This window comes from Hydra vulgaris, chromosome 12 (genome assembly GCF_038396675.1).
Source record: "Hydra vulgaris chromosome 12, alternate assembly HydraT2T_AEP".
In the NCBI taxonomy this organism is placed as follows: domain Eukaryota; kingdom Metazoa; phylum Cnidaria; class Hydrozoa; order Anthoathecata; family Hydridae; genus Hydra; species Hydra vulgaris.
The window spans coordinates 31,678,541-31,698,830 of NC_088931.1; the positions used below are offsets into that span (position 1 = coordinate 31,678,541).

The window sequence follows — 20,290 nt, forward strand, 5'->3', positions numbered from 1 at the left end:
AACATCGCAAATGAATACCATGCTTAATGTTTAAAAATAAATTTCTTTAACTTTAGGATATTAAACATCATAAATTAGTTTTAAGAAATAATATAAAAAATAGTTCTATTTTGTATAATATAAGTAAACAATATAAATACATGATTTATTTGCATCTTGGAAGATTGTTCACAGACTTTTTCATACAAAAATAAACTATTCTTGCTGAGTCCATGACATTTGGATCTTTTCCGCCTCGAAATATTCCGAAATTTGGATCAGGACCCGGATCACATAATACATCTCTTTTTGATGACGCTTTGTATCCACTCTCACAACTATATTCTTTTTCGCGCTTTCCACTTCCTAATGTAAATCTCAGTCATTAAACACATTTTATAAAATATTTTTCAAGCCTAATTTAGATTTGCTTTGACACTTCTTTATTTATTTCTCTTTTTTTATAATAACTAAATACACATATTTTAGTCTAATATCATTTGTTATAAAGAATTAAGTCATCTATGATCAGAGACGTATTTATATTTTTGGCGCCCTGGGACACTAATTCTTTGAGCGCCCTCTATTATAAATAACTGTCAACTTTGATATGAGGTGATTATTAAAAAACAAAAACATTTTTAGTACAAACATATATATTAAGTTAAACTAACTAAATTTAAAAAAAATTATAATTTTCTACGTGAGTTTTGTTTTGCAAATGTGTTTATGATGTCTTAAAATTGATATCTATGGTAAGTGCAGAATCAATAAATAGAATTGCTAACCTATTAAAACGACCACCAGACATTCCCGACCTCAAATAATTTTTAACCCTCTTTAATGCTGGAAATGGTCTCTCGGCTGATCAATTGTACGTTGGGCAGTATAGATATATCCTTAATGCTATATCTACTTATAGTAGGTATAGCATTAAAGATAGTTATATATTTCTTGAAGTTTATCAGTTCTGATTATTTTAAAAATATCTATTATAGTTTTATGTCTTATGTTTTTAGTTAAAATCATTAAATAATCTCTGAATTGTATACGCTCGTTAGCAAATGATGGCGAAAGGTTATTTTTATATATTTTTTGAAGTATTTCTGCTTTTTTGTATATTTCTAATGGTGATAGTTTTATTATTTGAAACAAAAAGTTAAGTTTTAAAATGGCTTCATCATAGCACAATTTTTTTCTTTCTTGTTCAAAATGTAGCTTATCAATAATAGCATAATAAGTATTAATCCTTAAAGAGTCTCAAAATTTAAAGTTTATTTCTCCTTCTCTTTTTTAATTTACGGTTAAGTTTCTTTTTCTTTTGCGTATTTTTCGATATGTTTTGTGTCACGATTTCTTCTTCTTCTTCTTCTGCTTCTTCTTCTTCTGCTTCTTCTGCTTCTTCTTCTTCTTCTGCTTCTTCTGCTTCTTCTGCTTCTTCTCTCCTTAATACATATCGAATTAACGATTCGTATACACTTACAACTGTTTAAATCAATCTTAACTGACTGCAATTGTTTACTAGTTTTGTTGAATCTTTCTACTATATCACCCCATAATGTGGCCATTAAAGCTATTTCAAGACTGTCTAATTTTAAATTTAGTCCTATAGCTTTTGATCTTGTGATTGACCTTTGTGATTTATCCTCTTTGATAAAAGACAGTGCATTAATTAATTTATTCCAGTTTTAGTTTAAACTACTACATGCATCAGATCTTGCTGACCACCAGGTATCTGCTTTTTTAAGTGATACATATTCTGTTTCAATTTAATTGTTCTGAAGTATTTCTCATCTATATGTAGAAGCACTGAAAAGTTAATAAATATTTTAAAGCAGAATAAAAAATTCTTGGGGAAGGGGGGGGGGCAGTACAACCCCGAAATAGTTTTAAGGATCTCTTTTTTTTTTTTAGTCATTTTTTTAGCCAATTTCTTCAAAATTATTTGTTTGAAAAAATAATGGGGGGGGGGGGCAAAGCTTACAAAAAATCGAAACTTGCGCCTGGGGCCAACGCCTCCCCCCTGGCCCTTTCCTAAATACGTCTCTGTCTATGATGGTATGGATTTTGAATAAACAAAACTAAAAAATTTAAAATTTTTAAGTAATGGAAAAAGAAAAATTTTTAAGGTGGAAAGGATGTTAACATCTTGATGTGTAAACATCCTAGTGTACACGCATCCTTGCGTGTAAACATAACAACAACAAAAGTAACTTTAAAATCAGCTTCTTTAATATATAATATTATGACAATATAATTTTAGATAATATTGCAACTCGTTCTTTAAAACACTCCTTGAAGTTTATGATGCAAACTTCTCAGAATACAAAGGAAACATAAACAAAAATAGTATAAAGTCATCTTGGATTACCAAAGAACTTAGGAAATCTTCCAAAGTTATTTTGAAAATTATATTATCAAAGTGTTATAAAAATTGTATATCAAGTATTTAAAGTCGAAAACAGATAAAAATAAGGCAATTTATAAAAATCACGTAAAGCATTTTAAAAGTAAAAAATAAAAACATAAAAAAAAAATTCTACTCAAACTTATGAGGGAAGATTAAACTTAATTCTAAACGCACATGGCAAATTTTAAATGTAATTACTGACAATCAAATCTTACCAAAGGTTATTTAAAAAAATAATGATTTTCTACATAATCATAAAGAGACAGAAAATCAAATAAATAACTTATTTGTAACTACTGGTCCAAGCTTAGTAAAAAATATTCCAATTATAAGTAACAAAATAAATAATTTGATTCTTCCCATAAATTCTATACTTAATAACTTTGAACTTTCCATTAGTTTTAAATGTGCTTACAAAATGCTAAAAAATAAATTTGGCGATAGGCCCAGATCAAAAAAATGGTAACATTATAATTGGTTCTTACATTATAAAAACTATACTCTTTCAGGTTGTTAGTTGTTTAATAAAACAAGGAATATTTTCTTACACCAATATTTAAAAATGGAGGGGGTGGGTAGGATTATCAAGTATAACTAAATATTGTCCAATACTTTCTGGTTTTTCAAAGATTTTTGAAAAGAGAAAAGCAAAGAAATTTTGTAAATTGGCATACATTAATTTAACTTTATTATTCACACGCCCAATGCCAATTAAACTATGCAAATATCGCAAAGGGTAGTGCTAAAAAAAGTCAATTAGATCCTCTTTAACGGCAACAGAAGCGTCTAATACGCCTAATAAACTTTTAAGATCGTTATACTCTTTTATTCGAAATGAATCTTCTTAATATATAACAACTAAATGATTTTTGGTGTACTTTGCTTCATATTCAAATGTAAGATAACTTAATTCCTTTATTTTTCAAAATTTATATGCAATAAAGCCCAAAAACAAATATAATCTAAGAAATGACAACTTTATTTATCAACATTATTCTCTTATATCTCTTATATCTTTTACATCTCTTATATCTCTAATGTCGGAGTTTTTCTGTGCAACCAAATAAATAATAATGCGGAACCAAATAAATAATAATGTGGAGCTAAATAAACAATAATGTGGAACCAAATAAATAGTAATGCTGAACCAAATAAATAATAATGTGGAACCAAATAAACAATAATGTGGAATCAAGTAAACAATAATGTGAAACCAAATAGTTTTAAATTTTAATTATTCCTAAAGTTGAAATTTTTCTACTTTCATAAATAAACTAAAAACAAAGTTATTTTCTCAATAGATGATATATTCGAGTTCTTTCGATCTCGATTTATTATATAAGTGTTTTTTAAATGAAAATTAAAATATTTGATACTTTTTATTGTTTTGTTAAACGGTATTTTATATTTAAGATGCCAAATTTTATCAGTATTCTTTTCGTAAACGGTATTTACTTTTCATTTTATATTTTTTTTAAATAATTGGTTTATTATTTTTGTGTTGTTAAACTGTTCTCGGTAACAGGACGATCCTCTTCAGGTTTCCGTGTTATTATTATGTACAGCAGCGTTTTACCAGAAATTAATTGTTAGAAGAACAAAACACAACAAACAAACAAATAAAAACAATCAAACAAACAAAACAAAACAAAAATACATGTGGACTTGTATAATATAATATTATGTTACGTGTGTAGTAAAAAGATTGGCATAAGTCGTTTTATTCATAAAATAAATAAATAAAACTGATAACTATTTCATTTTTTGCACTGCTTAACCAAATTTAAGTTTTAGAATGAACAATAGCAACAAAATCAGATGTCGTATTTTCAAAACTATAATTTGTAAAATATGACGTTAAGAGGATAACCCAAAAGATTGGTATAAGAGTTTTTCAATTTTTCAGGCGTCAATTCATTAACATCAAAAAAATAAATAAAAATTATACATAATAATATTAGCCTACCTGCGCAAGAATATGTTAGTTTTAAATTATTTCCGTCTGGTTCAGTTTTTTCCCACTGAAACTCGTGTCCTGGCATGCATTTTATTAAATCGTGCTTTAAGATACCTACATTTAAAGATTTTGTTTTGTTTAAAGATAATATTGATACTTAGTAATTAAAAAAATTAATAAAACGAAAAAGTATTATCATAGTTTATATATATATATATATATATATATATATATATATATATATATATATATATATATATATATATATATATATATATATATATATATATATATGTATATATATATATATATTTAAACAACTTTAAGAAGTATTCTACACAATAGAGTGCTCAATGTTCTTAAAAGAACAGAGCAATTATATTAGTAGTAGAAAATCACTTAACAAAAATTTTTTTTCCATTTAACACTGCGTTTCATCAACAAAGATTCATCAGAAATCCATTCATCAGAATCAAAAAAAGATTTCTGATGAATCTTTGTTGATGAAACACAGTGTTAAATGGAAAAAAAATTTTTGTTAAGTGATTTTCTACTACTAATATATATATATATATACATATATTTATTAGTAATACAATAGAACTCCGTTAACTCGGATTTTAAAGGGGTATATGTATATTGTCCGATTTAGCGAATGTCCGAATTAAACAAAGCTTTTGTTATGACGAACTTTTTGAAAATGTCTGACTTATCGAGATTTCGAGATTGATTGACACAAAATGACACAGAAATGTTTTGATGTCGGGTGTTTAAAAGCCAGTATAACATGCTTTATCCAAATCCTCATTTAGGGAGACTCACATCTTCACTATTTACGCAGAGTTTTTTTTTTTTGACTGATATATTATGTTTTTTTCTTTTGACCATCCAGACAATGTTTGCTTTTGGAATGCCATATTTCTTTGATTTAGATACAGATGATTCTCTTTTGTCGAGTTCTTTTAGTATTTTGTATTTTTCTGTTATAGTTTTACTTATTGGCTTTCTTTTTGCAACCTTCAACATTTTTAATAAATAAAATTTAATCAAATTTTAACCGAATCGAATATATCAGTGAAAATGTTTAGTTATATATAATTATATTTGACGCACAGGTATTTAATTTTCGAGCGCTCAGAGTTGGAAATTTTTATTGAAGTATTGAAAGTTTTGTTATATTTTTATTTTTCATTTTATGCGTTTATTATTTATGTGCTATTAAAAGACCTTACGGTTTTTGAGTTCTATGCAATTCAAAATAAAATTTAAGCGAAGTTTTTTGCTGAAGGTCCCAAAAAACAGTACAAGTTAGCGAATGGTCCGACTTGTACGTTGTACGACTTAAGCGGATAATTTGATGAAAAAAAGTTCAAAGAGAATTGAAAATCCGACCGACTCAGTAAAAGTTGGGCTTATCCGGGTTCCGAGTTAACAAGATTCTACTGTACAACTTTTTAAGCTTTTTTTTAAAATATTACATTTCCTGTATCATAAATTGATGAATTTTTACCTAAAAACAATAAAAAAAAACACCCAGCTTTACTAGATTTTCAAAAAAGGTCATCCGAAAACCAAAATAAGGTATTGGCATAGAGCTAATACTGCTGCGTTTTAGAAATCGTAACCATGGTAACGTTGTGACTAATGCAGTAGAATGTGAAACTTTGTAGGTAGTTCTAGATTTGTGTAAAACGACACAGAACACTCTAGACATGTGTAGAAAGACGTAGAACAGTCTGGAAATGTGTAGATTGTTATAGAACTACTGACCGTGACTATATAAGTAATTTCTGCACTAACTTTTGTTGCTGATTGATAATTGATAAGGTTAAGAAAGTTATATGAAGACAGAGATGACCTTCCCAGCTAGCACACGTACATTGATAAAACCTTAAAACAATGTTGCGCCGTGAGTTGGCCCAACATCAACCGCCAAAGTTGTTTTTATATAACTTTGCTTACAAATGCAACATCGCCAACAATCACAAAACAACGTTGATCCAACGTTAAATTTTTAATTTAATATTTTAACGTAATATTTAAACTTTTAACGTAATATTTTACGTTAATTTAACACTATATTTTACGTTGGCGAAACGTTGTATTTTTAGTTGATTCAACGTTTATTTAACGTTTGCACAACGTTGTATTTAATTTTTATCGGAATTAAATTTGCTTCATTTTTTTTTTACAGATAGATACACATTATACATTTATACGCATATATAACTTCTATATTTGTACTTATGCATATATATTTCATCCATTTAAATGAATCAACATTGCTGGTATTGTGGTTTATCCTCCTCCGGCTAGTTGCCATACAGAGGCCACATTACCAAGGCAAGCAAAGACGAGTTCAGCTAATTAAAGAGCATCATAATCTGCTTCGCAGACTAAGAGTAAGTGATATTGAGAAGAACGAAGGAATTAGAGTGAAATTCAGAAGAAATCGAGTTAGAAATATTGCATAGAGAAAGCGGACAGATATTGCACTAGATGTTAGAACGCACAATTCATACTACTAAATATGTTACCTAATTAATGTATTAGTATAAACGTAGTCAACATTGCTGACGGCGTTTGTTTATACTTATTATTTCTAATGTTTATTCTCTGAGTCAACATTGCTGGTATTGTGGTTTATCTTCGTCCGGCTAATTGCCATATAGAGGCCACATACCCGGGTCAGCGAAGACAAGTTCAGCTCACTAGAGAGCATCATCACCCACTTCGCTGACCAAAAGTAAGTGAGTTTAGGAAGAACGAAGAAAGTTAAAGGAAAGTCAGTAGAAGACGAGTTAGAAAGATGGCATAGCGAAAGCGGACAGATAATTGCACTAGACGTCCGAATGTGCAATTCATACTATTAATTAGATTGCCCAGTTAATGCATAAGTATAAACGTCATCATTGTTAATACTTATTATTGATGAGTCGATATTGCTGATGTAGATAGTATTTACATATAAATTGTGACTGCATCTGATTGAAGAGGTATTATTCATGTTTGTTTTGCTTGTGGCTTGATATTTCGTTATATAAGAAAGATAAAAATATATTAGCAAAATATATTTCCATAATCAACTGAAATATTTGGATGAAAAATAACTCTTACAAATTATACAAATATATATTTGTAAATATGACTTTTCTCGATGCAAACACAACGTTGATCCACTGTATATAACCCAAAATGTAATTTTGCTAACTATTTTTGATCACGTTATTAAGATTTTCGTTAACATAACTATAATACAAATAACATCGGATCAACGTTGTATTTGCATTGGAGAAAACAGCCGACGTTTGCGATGTATTTATATACGTTGGCCTAACATTATTGTACCTACTGGGTTTTAATTGGAACTGAAAAATTAACTATAAATATATAAAATAAATCGGACTCTGCATTAACCTAACAAAAATAATGAATAATACAAGAGTATAACTGTTTAAGTATAGAAACACTGGATTTAAGGAAGCACAGGTTACTGTAAATGAGTAGGCAGAAATATTTAGCCAAAGTTTGAAATTGGGCAAAAGTATAACGATACCATTCCAGACGACTGAACGGAACTTACAAATGCACTACACCATCACACTCTTAATCGTTCATCCAAACATAAAAAGAGTATGGAGGGAAAACCTCAACATGATTATGATGGAATTGATGATTCAATAATAAGTTCTGAAAAAAAATTCCAGGTAGAATTTTTCAATGTTGTGATCTACAAAGCAATATCTGCTGTTGAAAAACGTTGCTGTGAACGAAAGCTGTTGACGAACGTTGCTGTGAACGTTGCTGTGAACGTTGCTGTGAAAGTTGCTGTGAATGTTGCTGTGAACGAAAGCTGTTGACAGCTCATAAGTTCAATAATAAAAGTTTGTTTCTCAAAACGCAAAGAAACTGGAAAATATACTATTGCATAATGATAGTTTTAATTTAAAAGGAATTAAAATGCAATATAAGTTGAATACATTGCCGTCAATATTGCTAAATATGTTTGAAATTATGTAGTTTATCGGTAACAATCAGCAAATTGATAGTTATCTAAAGGTTTACATGGCTCTTCAAATTTTAATGAAAATGTCAGTAACTGTAGCAACAGAAGAGAGAACCTTCTCTAAGTTGAAACTAATTAAGAATTATCTTGAATTAACAATGAGATAGGAAAGTTTCATTAGACTAGACACCCTTTCCATTGAGCAACAAATACCTTTGTCATTATCATACCACAGTCTTATTAAAGAATTTGCAAATATAAAAAAGCAAGAAAAATCAATTTAATCACTTTTTTAAACCTGTGTTTTCTTTTTTTGTATGTTTGAAAATCTTGGTGGCTCCAACCCAACATTCGACAAGGAAGCTAAAAGAGCTTCTTTGAACTCTCTAGCAGAAACGGATAGGCGGTAGTAATTCTGTCTCCTCCTCTTAAAACCATTTTTTATCAGGAGGTTTGGTGTTTGGTCTCTTCAAATTGCAAGCGCGGCCTTGGTGTTATATACACAGTGGGTCAACCTACTAAATGGTGTTATCTGATTGTAGTCGTTAAAAAATCTAATGGACAGCAAAGTATTTGTATTGATTTGACACAACTAAACAAATAGTGTTGCTATGTTTTGATTAGGACTTTCGTGATCACAAGCGTTCCAAAAGCAAGTTTTTACTTTATACTCGTTATTTAGATTAAAACTAAAGAGGAAAAAATAGGCAGCAAATTTGGGGCCGGAATTCATGACGTCAACTTTACTACAGTCAGTAAAAAAAATTAAAAAATTATATATTAATTTCGCCTTACAAGGCGAAACAAATAATTTGTAAAAACTAATATGCTAAAATATGCTGAAAATGTTTCCTTCCAAGATGTAACATTTTAAAAAGTGTGTAAAACAAAGACTCAGAATTTACAAACTAGGACAAAAAGACTAAAAAAATTGGTCCATTTATTCTAAATATGCTAAATACGAACGATGAATTTTGTTTAAAGAGTTTTTATTGATATGAGTTTTCTGTTAAAAGTTACTATCTATTATATTTAATGATTGAAAAATTGTTCCATGGGAATTTAAAGATGTTTATTTTTCTTCTTTTTTCATATTAACAAATATTTTACATTACTTCTCTCAAAAAGCGAATGATTTTTTTAATTTTTATGAAACAAGGCTACTTAGCAAACATTGTTGTAGTAGATTTGCAGTGGACCTATATAGGTATTTTGAGTGGTTCATTGGAGTTTTGCTCATCGGTTACTTACTGGAACATTAATGGTGCATCCCTTATGAGTGGCCAGTCAATAACATTCTAACATGTGATATAGTGGCTAGTCATTGGCTAGAAACGTTTGGCGGTTGCCACCATTGGTCCATTTAGTAACCCGTGAGCAAGACTATAGTGGAGTGGACCGCTCAAGATGTCTATATTTATCCACTTAAATTATGATATAGAATGTTTGCTGGGTATTAAGCATCATTATATTGATATTTTAGAATCAAATAATTAATGCAAAAAATACTGATAAGAAAGATGTCACAACAAAGGACAATTTTAGAAACTTATACAAAATTTTTGATTTTATCTTGAAAACCGTTAATATTATTAATGGCATATGATTCCTTAAATTTGTAGTTAATACTGTTTTGATATTTATAATGGTCTATATTTCTTACATTTTAAGGTAGTCAAATCTCTTCAATATTTACTTTCAAAAGTTATTGATTATATACAAAGATGCTTTACTTATTGAGTCTTACCGAAGGCTGAATGATGTTAAGAGTTTAAGGTAATGTAATGTTACCGAAGGATGAATGATGTTATGAGTTTAATGTAATGTAATGTCACCAAAGGATGAATGGTGTTAAGAGTTTAAGGTAATGTAATGTTACTGAAGAATGAATGATGTTAAGAGTTTAAGGTAATGTAATGTTAGGAAGCATTTTACCATATTATCAAGTTTTTGTCAATTTTTTTCTTCTTAGTATTAACCTTGCAATTATTTTTGTACCAACGAAATAAAAGAATTTCTTGAACCTGATAATTTAAACGCTTTGCAATTAAACATAAGAAGCTTAAAAAAAATATTGATTATTTTCGTAATATAGTTGAGAAAAATTTTAAAATTTTTAACGTAGTTTGCTTAACCAAAACGTGGTACAATGATGAGGATGCTTGCACTAATTTTAATTTGCAAAGTTTTAATTTGATACCATTAGCGCGAAAAATTAAAAAACGCAAAGAAGGTTTGCTTACTTACATAAAAGAAAATTTACAATTTTTTATCAGGCATGACATGAGTATTTCTGACAACAATATAGAGGTTTTAACTATTGAAATCTTAACCAAAAGAACCAAAAAATTTTTACTTAGCTGTTGCTATCGGCCACCATCTGGCTTAATTGAAAATTTTAGTACATTTCTATTTCACAATATAATAAAAAAATGCAATCAAGAAAAAAAAATCTACATATAAGGAGACTTTAATCTCGATTGCTTCGAATATCACGTCATAAAAAAAATTAAAATGTTTTATAATGTTTTATTTGAAATCGGATCCATTCCCTTAATTAAGGTGGCACACAACTGAAAAAAAGCAAGTTTTTTGAAAAAAATCAATTTTTAGATTTTTGGGTATTTTGATTCTATAACCATTCCTTGAACATATAAAAAAAAAATTAGTCTCAAAAATGATATAAAAGTTGATTTAATATCATTTTAGTAGATGACACTTGAAAATAAATTCCCTAACAACGCCTTAGCAACCATCAGTCATAGGAGTTTTTCTGAATTCAAAACAGTAAAACACCATCACAAACTTGGTTTTAATTTGTTATACGCAGACTCTTGTTAGTTTTCAGTTATAAAGTCATAATTCAAAATTTTATTTACGAACAAGAGTGTTTTTAATCTGTTAATGTTAGTCTTTTATACTGTAACTTTTCTCTCATTTTATACCAAATAATTTAAAAATTGATTTCAATTTAGTTGGAATAAAGTTGTTTTTAAATGAATAAACAAGGAAATAAAACTAAACAAAATTTATCAAGAAGGATAAAACGAAAATGGAATGGTGTTGTTGGAAATAAAAAATCATCTTCTTCTTACATCTTATCATCGACGATGACATCGTCCACAACTCAAGCAGCAAGTAGCTGTTCTAGTGAAAGGAAAATCAAACCCAACTACTCGAATACATTTGATTCTGGAAAAGATAACTATTTTGTTTTTATTAATTTTTCAATTCTTAAAGAACTTATAGCTAAAACTGCATGCAACAACTGCTTTCAGCCATTACTTTTAACAGATGTTGATTCCAGTAGAAAAGGATTTGCACATTTGTTTCAATTAAAATGTGAACACTGTGATTATGTTAAAAGATTTAATTCATCAAACAAATCAATAAATGCTAAATTTGATGCAGTAACAGCTAACTCACCATATGATGTTAATATTCGTGCAATAATAGCTTTTCGAGAAGTAGGCTGTGGTTATGGAGCTATAAAAACATTTTCATCTTGCATGAACTTAAAATGTATATCTGAAAATGGATTTCAAAAATTAAACAAAACTATTATGGTAGCTTATAAAAGTGCTTCAGAGAAAAGTATGTTATTAGCGACTAAGGACTCTAAAAAAGTTGATATTGCTCAGGATATACCATGTGTAAGAGTTTCAATTGATGGTACATGGCAGAAACGCGGTCACAATTCATTGCACGGTGTAGTTACTGCGATTTCTGGGGATAAATGCATTGATATTGAAGTTTTGTCTAAGTACTGCATGGGCTGTAAAATGTGGAACAGTAAAAAAGGAACTCCAGAATATCAGTGTTGGATAATTGATCATCAATGTGAAATAAATCACAAATCTTCGTCTGGAAGTATGGAGTCTGCAGGAGCAGTAACAATTTTTAATCGCTCGGTTAAAAAAAATAATCTAATTTATAAAGAGTTTCTAGGTGATGGAGACACTTCTTCATTCAAAGATGTCAAAAACTCAAACCCTTACCAGGATTTTGACATCACTCCAATAAAACTTGAATGTGTAGGTCATGTGCAAAAAAGATTGGGTACACGACTTAGAAATTTAGTCTAAGCACACAAAGGCACTAAAACACCTTTATCAGGTAGAGGTAACCTAACAGAAAAATGTATAAATTCTATGCAAAACTATTATGGCATGGCCATTCGTCAAAATGTCAACAACTTGTATGCTATGAAAAAGGCAGTTTATGCTATTTTATTTCATTTTACCAACTTTGAAAACCAGCAAATGCAACATCAGTTTTGCCCAAGAGGATTGGCAAGTTGGTGCAAATATTGGGCTCTAAATAATACAAATTACAAATCAAAATCATGTATACCTATCTGGATTAAGAATCTTATTTTACCAATCATCAAGGATCTTCAGGCTGATGATCTTCTAATTAAATGTTTGCATGGAACGACGCAAAATGCCAATGAAGCATTAAATTCTATTATATGGTCTCGCGTACCAAAGCACACATTTGTTAGTAAGTCTACAATTGAAATGGGAACATACTCAGCAGTGCTGCATTATAATGATGGTGCTAATGGTGTATTAGAAGTTTTAAAATACTTTGGCTTGAGTGGAATTGTTACATTAGCTTCGTCAAGTAAAGTTGACAAAGCCAGAATTCGACATATGAAGTCAAAGTCAACGGATAAAAGTAAAATGCAGAGAAAAAAAATAAGAGCAGTTAAAAAAGGTTTCATAGACGATCAGCAAATAAAAGAAACAACTGATAGTTACATCTCTGGTGGATTTTGATAATTTTTATGTTGTTATATATTTTTTTCTTATTTTTGCTTTTTTCTCGATATGTATTTTTTTAAACTTTGAAACACATTTTCTCATTAACAAAACAGAATTACATAATACAATTTTCAGGATTTGTTTATCATAATATAATACTTCATTTAACCCTCAGAATTTTCATAAAAAGTTATAGAAAGTGAAATATTGATGTTTATAGTGCTGAATTTATTGATATTTCATATATATATTAGGTGATTTTGTTAGAAATGCAATATTTCATGAAATAATTTAAATTATAAAAATTCCCACGGTCAAACAGGGTGAAATATGATTAGGAAGCTATGTTCAAAATTTTAGTTTCAGTAGTTGAGGCAAAATTAAGTTATTAGGTTTTGAAGATTTACTAAAAACACATGTTTTACAACCCATTTTTGGCCATTATGGATAATAAAATTATTTAAAAAAAAAAATTATCTGTTTTTTATTTTAATATAAAATAATTGTCATTAAAAAAAAAAAATCAAAATTTTGATTATTTACAAAAAAACTTGTTTTCAGTTGTGTGCCACCTTAATAAACGAACTAGAATCACTCAATTAACAACATCTCTTATAGATAATATAACCAATGATTTATTTAATGAAAATATACAAAAGGGCATTATTAAAAACGATATCTCAGATCATTTTCCGATATTCTTTTCGATTATTACCACTAATAAAATATTGCCACATACAAACCAATATCACATTAAACGTATTTTTAATGAAGCAAATTTAACATCATTTAAGGAACAACTATATTTACTACATTGAGAACGTATTAATTTTCTAGATAATGTAAACTTAGTTTGCAACAATTTTTTTCAAACATTCTTTGAAATATACGAATCAAATTTCCCACAAATAAAAATTAATCTTAAACCAAAAAACAACAAATCACAATGGATTACCAAGGAACTAAGAAAATCTTCAAAAATTAAACAAAAACTATATACTAAATATTTAAAATTAAAATCAGTAGAAAGTAAACGAACAAAAGAAAGAAAATAAACGAAGGGTTGATTAATCAAGAAAAGATAGCTGCTGAACTAAATAAATATTTTGTACCTGTTGGACAAAACCTAGCCAAAAAATTCAACCAACTAATACTTATGAAAAATATCTTTCTTTCCCCCTAACATCACTTCTTAACTCCTTTGAGCTGGCTTTTGATGAATTTGAATGTGCTTTTAAAATACTAAAACCTGACAAAGCCGTTGGCCATGATAATATCAATGGAAACATTGTTATTAATTCATATGATGTCTTAAAAAATATTCTTTTTAGGATATTTTCATGTTCCATCAGACAAGGAATTTTTCCTAACCAATTAAAAATAGCAAAGGTTATACCAATATTTAAAGAAGGAGATTTAACTAATATTAGTAATTACCGTCCTATATCCATTCTTTCCATTTCCTTAAAAGTTTTAGAAAGAATTTTTTATAATAGAATATATAATCAACTATTAAATAATAATATATATCAACCAATATGGTTTTAAAAAAAGTAATTCTACGGAACATGTAGTTATCCAGTTTTCAAGAAGTATAACTGAATCATTTGAAAATTCCCAATATACTTTGGGAGTTTTCATAGATTTAGCAAAGGCATTTGAAACCATAAATCATGAAATTCTTATAAAAAAGTTACAATATTATGGAATAACTGGTAATGTTCTAAATTGGATTACAAACTATCTAAGTAATCGCAAGCAATATGTCTACGTTGATTTAAATTGGCATAGAAATTTGCTTGATATAACATGTGGAGTACCCCAGGGATCAATATTAGGACCCTTACTATTTCTTATTTACATCAATGATCTCTATAAAGCCTCAAACTTAATGACCATTATGTTCGAGATGACACAAATCTGTTTTTATCTCACAAAAACATAAATTATCTATTTATAAAATATGAACAACGAATTAATTAAAATCTCTGATTGGTTAAAGACAAATAAATTATCTCTCAATATTGATAAAACCAAATGGATTTTCTTCTTAGATATGTCTTCTGATTTGAAAATAGGTATGACTCTCGCAATTTTAAGTTTCTCGGATAAATACCTAGTTTTAAAGATAGATTAAAAATTTGTAAAAGAGGGATTGTTAAGTATTTTATCGATTTTTTAATTACATTACTACTAATATTATCATACCCCACACTTTTGTTTAGTTTTAAAAGATATACTGCATCTAAGAGTTCCTTTTCAGTAATTTCATAATTATCCATCTTAGAGGTCTTATTAGGATTAAAATATGACTCAAAGTTTACTTCAGTAATTTCTATTTTCGACGCTAAAGTGGAACCTACACTGACAAAATATTAAGTATTTCAGCAATTAAAGATTTATTTGTAATAGATTTATTTTCAATGTTTAGATTTATAGGAAGACTATTTTTGTCAGTTTGTTTCGTGCCAATTACTTCCTTAACTATGTTCCAAGTATTTTTTGGATCATTTTTATGTTTTATTAAATGCTCGGTATAGTAATATTTCTTTGATTTTTATAATAACCATTTCTTTTTTTTTTTTTTAAATTTTATTTTAGGTGCCCCAAGAAGTCCTAACGGTCTTGTCACAGAGCATCGCGGAAGTGCATTTAACCAGGAAGTTCACGCCTCCTTCCTTACCGTGACGCGAAAATTTGTCCAGAGTTCGTTTCGAACCTGGATCTTCTGCTTATAAAGCAAGCGCTCCAACCACTGCGCCACGGCCGCACTAAAATACGTTTCTCAAAAACACGTTTATAATTTTTGTAATTAGTTTCATTCTTGAAAGTTTTTTTTTTTGAGAAACTTATTATATAATCGTTGCTTTTTTTTTGACGAAAGTTTGAAGAAAATAATATTTTTGAAGAAAAATGAAAATTCGTCAAGAAAATTGTGCAATACTGAAAAGAAGATGCTGAAAAAAATAAAATAAAAAAATAAAAAAAATCCAAAGAATAATGATCCTAGTAAAGCCTACCATATTTCAAGTTAATTTAAGGAAAACTTCAAATACTATATTTATTACCAATAAATTATGCAATAGTCGCATTGTATGAGTTTACATCAACTTTTATTGACGCGCAAACTTTAACGGTTCTCATGACAAGACCTCTAAGTCTTCTTTGAGTTTCCGCGTTCTTTATTTTTTTATTTAGTTTCTATGATTATTTTAACGTAATCTTCAATTGTAAACTTTTCAACTTTATATATTTGTATACAAATTTTCATGCAATAAAGAAAAAGAAAAAAAAAAAAGCCTAAAGAGCAAGATAAACCTGGCTAATTTAGACGCTCAACTTAAGACTGTCTATTACCCATGTCTTTTGAAAGTCAGTTACCCATGTCTTTTGAAAGTCAGTTACCCATGTCTTTTGAAAGTCAGTTACCCATGTCTTTTGAAAGTCAGTCAAAGTGTAGAGTAGAGCGGAGCTAGTCAAGCATAGAGACAAGTTGTACAATTTTATCTCTCTACGCATCGCATTACAAAAGATTTAATGGATGAGAGTTAGGGAATTAGAAAGGTAACAGAATAGGCAACAAAAGATTGTTAGGTAGCAGTCGAGTAAGATGCTTGGGCACCTATTTTTAGCAAAAAAGTAAAAAAATTATTGATATTTTCTCTTAGATATTTATAACTTTTTTATCTGGTACTTCTTAAGTGTTGATATTTCATCAATTTATTAAACTTTTGATTAAAAATAGCCATTTTTTAAAGTCTTACAGTTCTCTTTAAAACCTAAATAATGCGTCACCCTGTCTTGTAGAGTAAGTTGAGTAGCTTTGAAGAAATAAATTAACTGAACTATTAAACACAGACTATCAACTTTGATAAAAAAAAGAACTTTGCGGTATTTAAATGTATATAAAGACAACCGAATAGCTTTTTTCCTTACATATGACGTAAAAGATGCCCAGAGCTCGCATTGAACCCTGGATCTTTGCTTCTAAAAAAAAATACGTGAGTGTATGTGTGTGTATGTATGTGTGTGTGTGTGTGTGTGTGTGTGTGTGTGTGTGTGTGTGTGTATGTGTGTGTGTGTGTGTGTGTATGTGTGTGTGTGTGTAGAAAAGCTTGTGAAAAAACAATATATTTTAAGTTATTTGTCTATAAAAAAAGGACTTACTTTCTTCGTAGGGAAGTGGATCAGTCAATGCATTTACTTGTGTAGTAACACAAACAAGAAGAAAAAAAAGAACCATCACCTAATTAAGTATTAATAAAACAAATTAATTTTCAAAAAATTCAGCGGAAAATAATTTAAGAAAAATTTATTTTAAACAAAAACTAATGTAAGTTTAATAACACACTGGATGTAAGTTTAAGTTTCAATTTAATAACTTTAAAAATTTTCTTCTTTGCCACAAGTATGTATGTATATTGAAAATTTAAAAATTTAATTTTTTTTTTTAGGCCATTTCTTGCTTGTTAAATTGTGCATTCAATTATAACTTTTAATTGATTTAAAGTAAGAGAAATAGTATAACAGATAGAAAAAGTCAAAAGATTTTTTTTCTTTAAGTTTGGATGAATTTTAGCTGATTTTAATTTATCAGGAAAAATATTGTTCTCATAAGAGAATTTATGTATTAGAGATGGGTTTATAATTTGTGTAAGAAAACACCAATCTCTAATATATCTAGTGAAAAAAGAACTTAAAACGAGTTTAAAGAAACACTAACCATTTTTTAACGTAATTAAACGTATCAAGTCATATGGTTATGATGGCATTACTAGTAATGTAGTTATCTATGTTATAAATAGCGTTAGAAAACCTTTATTTTATTTAACAGCATCTTCTTATGAGAAAAGTATTTTTTCTGATAAATTAAAACAGCTAAAATTCAAACGAACTTAAAAAAAATAATTTCTCTTTACTGTCTCTAACTATTGTTCTATTTTTTTAATTATATATTTATAATGAAAAATATATAAAAGGGAATTTTACAATAGAATTTTTAACTACTTGATACTAAATACAATCTTATTCGAAAATCAATTAACAGGTTATTCTTGAACTTGTAAATAAAATATCCACTTCATTTGATACTAACTTGTTTGTCAATCACTCCGATACAAAGTTACTGTTTGAAGCAATGAAAATCGAAACAAAAAATTGTAATGATTGGTTTAAAGTTAAATTACTGTCTTAGAATTGTGAAAAAACCAGCATTACTCTGTTTCCTAAAATTAGAAAAGGATACACAACCTTTTGAAGTGTTGCTTTTAGAAAATTAGAAAAGGACAATCTTTTGAAGGGACTCAAAAGGTTTTGTTGTTTTATCATCCATACCTTTCTCTTTATATTGTTATTTAAAACAAGGTTATGCTTTTTTATTTTATTTTTATTGTATGAAACTGTTTAAATTTATTATATAATCAGAAAAAAAAAGTAAATAAATAGATATTTACAAAAATATATGAATGAAATAAGATTTGAGTGTGCGATTCGTGGGCAAAAGTTTAAAAAAAAAACGTCTAAAAAAAGTTTTTTTTTAAAAACGTTTTTTAGACGTTTTAAAAACAAAATAATACGTCATATGCCTACTACAGGTGAGTTTCCCACTCATCCGTTTTTACACGGATGGGAACAGAAAAGTAATCACGTGAGCATGCGCAGTTTTCTTTCGGACAAATTAAAACTTTTATTACGCATGCTCACGTGATTTTTACCTTTTCTTTCCCGTTCCCTCAGAAAAACGGATGAGTGGAAACTCGCCTTAAGATCATATTAATTGATGAATAGCATTTTTCAAGAGAATGTGAGAAAAACTGATTTTGGATAATATTAATAATAATTATAACTTTGTTTTTTTATTTTTAATTGATTTTATCTATTTTAAAAGAAATTTTTATAACAAAATAAGTCAAAATCAGTGTGCAATAAATGGTGCTTTGATTCAATTTTAGACTGTTTAAGAAAAAAAATTTCGTAAACAGTTTTGTTGGAAAGCTTTTCTATTATACTGGTCCGTGATTCTGAATTAAATATGAACTCAGTTTTGAATGAGGTTTTGGTACTAAAAAGAGATTTAATGAAAGTCTTGTTGCATTATTATGGTTTATTTCTTAAAAATAAGTTTCAAATTAAATAAAGTTTATATAAAATCAAGATTATATAAAATCTTTTAAAATCTTCAAAGATTTTATAAAATGCATATCAAATATATTGATTATATTTTTTTATGCATGAAATTTTAAACAAAATGGACGTTAAATTTGAAAATATTTAAGAAACCAAGTTTATGTAAGAGAGGTTCACAAGAAATAGCTCTACCAGCTCCAAATATATTTCTAACTGCTTGTTTTTATTTCTTAAATTTTTTTGAGTGGTCATATAATACAATTGTACAGTTTCGAAAACTTTTCTTTTTTTTGTTGTTGCAATTTTTGTAAATTCACATTATTAGTGATAAAAGAGATTATGAGTGATAAGTAATGTAAGAGAGATAAAGGGAGATAAGTAGTGATATGAATGACAATTAAATTAATTGAGACAATATGAAAATTAGTTTTACGAGAGTTTACGAACAGACTAAATCTCCCCTAAAATCGTGTTGTTTTTTTTACGTTTAACAGTACAATTATATTTTTATTTGAAAAAAAAAAATTATGTTTTTATGATCTTGCTGGTATGTCTTTTTATTGACCTAGTCTAACGCTACCGTAACTTAAAGTAATTTTTCTTGCATTTAATGCAAATAAACGGTTTAGTACTTTTGCAAGTTCAATATAAGATAACCAAGAACTCACCGAGATCTTTGCTCGTTTACAATGATCTTTGTTTGTTCACCAAGGTCTTTCTTTGTTCGTTCTCAGCAAGATAGTTTACTAAGTTTGCCAAACTACTGTTTTGAGAAACACGCCGCACAAATGCAATGGAGCGTAACCATATTTAGAATAGTATGCGCAGTTGATATTAGGTAACATTAAAATACAATTTTTATAAAATATAGACCAAGTTTAAAAACTTCAAGAATTCTGTTCATTATCTTGTCCGATATTGAATTTTATATTCTGTTTGTGTAATATGTTTTTTAAATGTTCTAAATATTTAAAATAAATATAACATATTTATGTTCTTATATTTTTTAAGTATTCTAAATATTTATTCTATACAAATACTTTTTT

The 20,290-nt window shown here is 28.1% G+C and overlaps 1 protein-coding gene across 1 annotated transcript; it reads right to left on the reverse strand.

The window, feature by feature from the left end:
- Positions 1 to 100: 100 nt before the first annotated feature.
- On the reverse strand, positions 101 to 20,039 carry LOC100198912 (uncharacterized). Its single transcript, XM_065812923.1, has 4 exons — positions 19,913 to 20,039; positions 17,286 to 17,364; positions 4,356 to 4,460; positions 101 to 345 (listed from the first exon to the last, which is right to left on the reverse strand). Exons 2-4 carry the CDS (start codon positions 17,359 to 17,361, stop codon positions 146 to 148), a joined length of 381 nt encoding a protein of 126 aa, XP_065668995.1. The 5' UTR covers positions 17,362 to 17,364; positions 19,913 to 20,039; the 3' UTR covers positions 101 to 145.
- Positions 20,040 to 20,290: the final 251 nt, after the last annotated feature.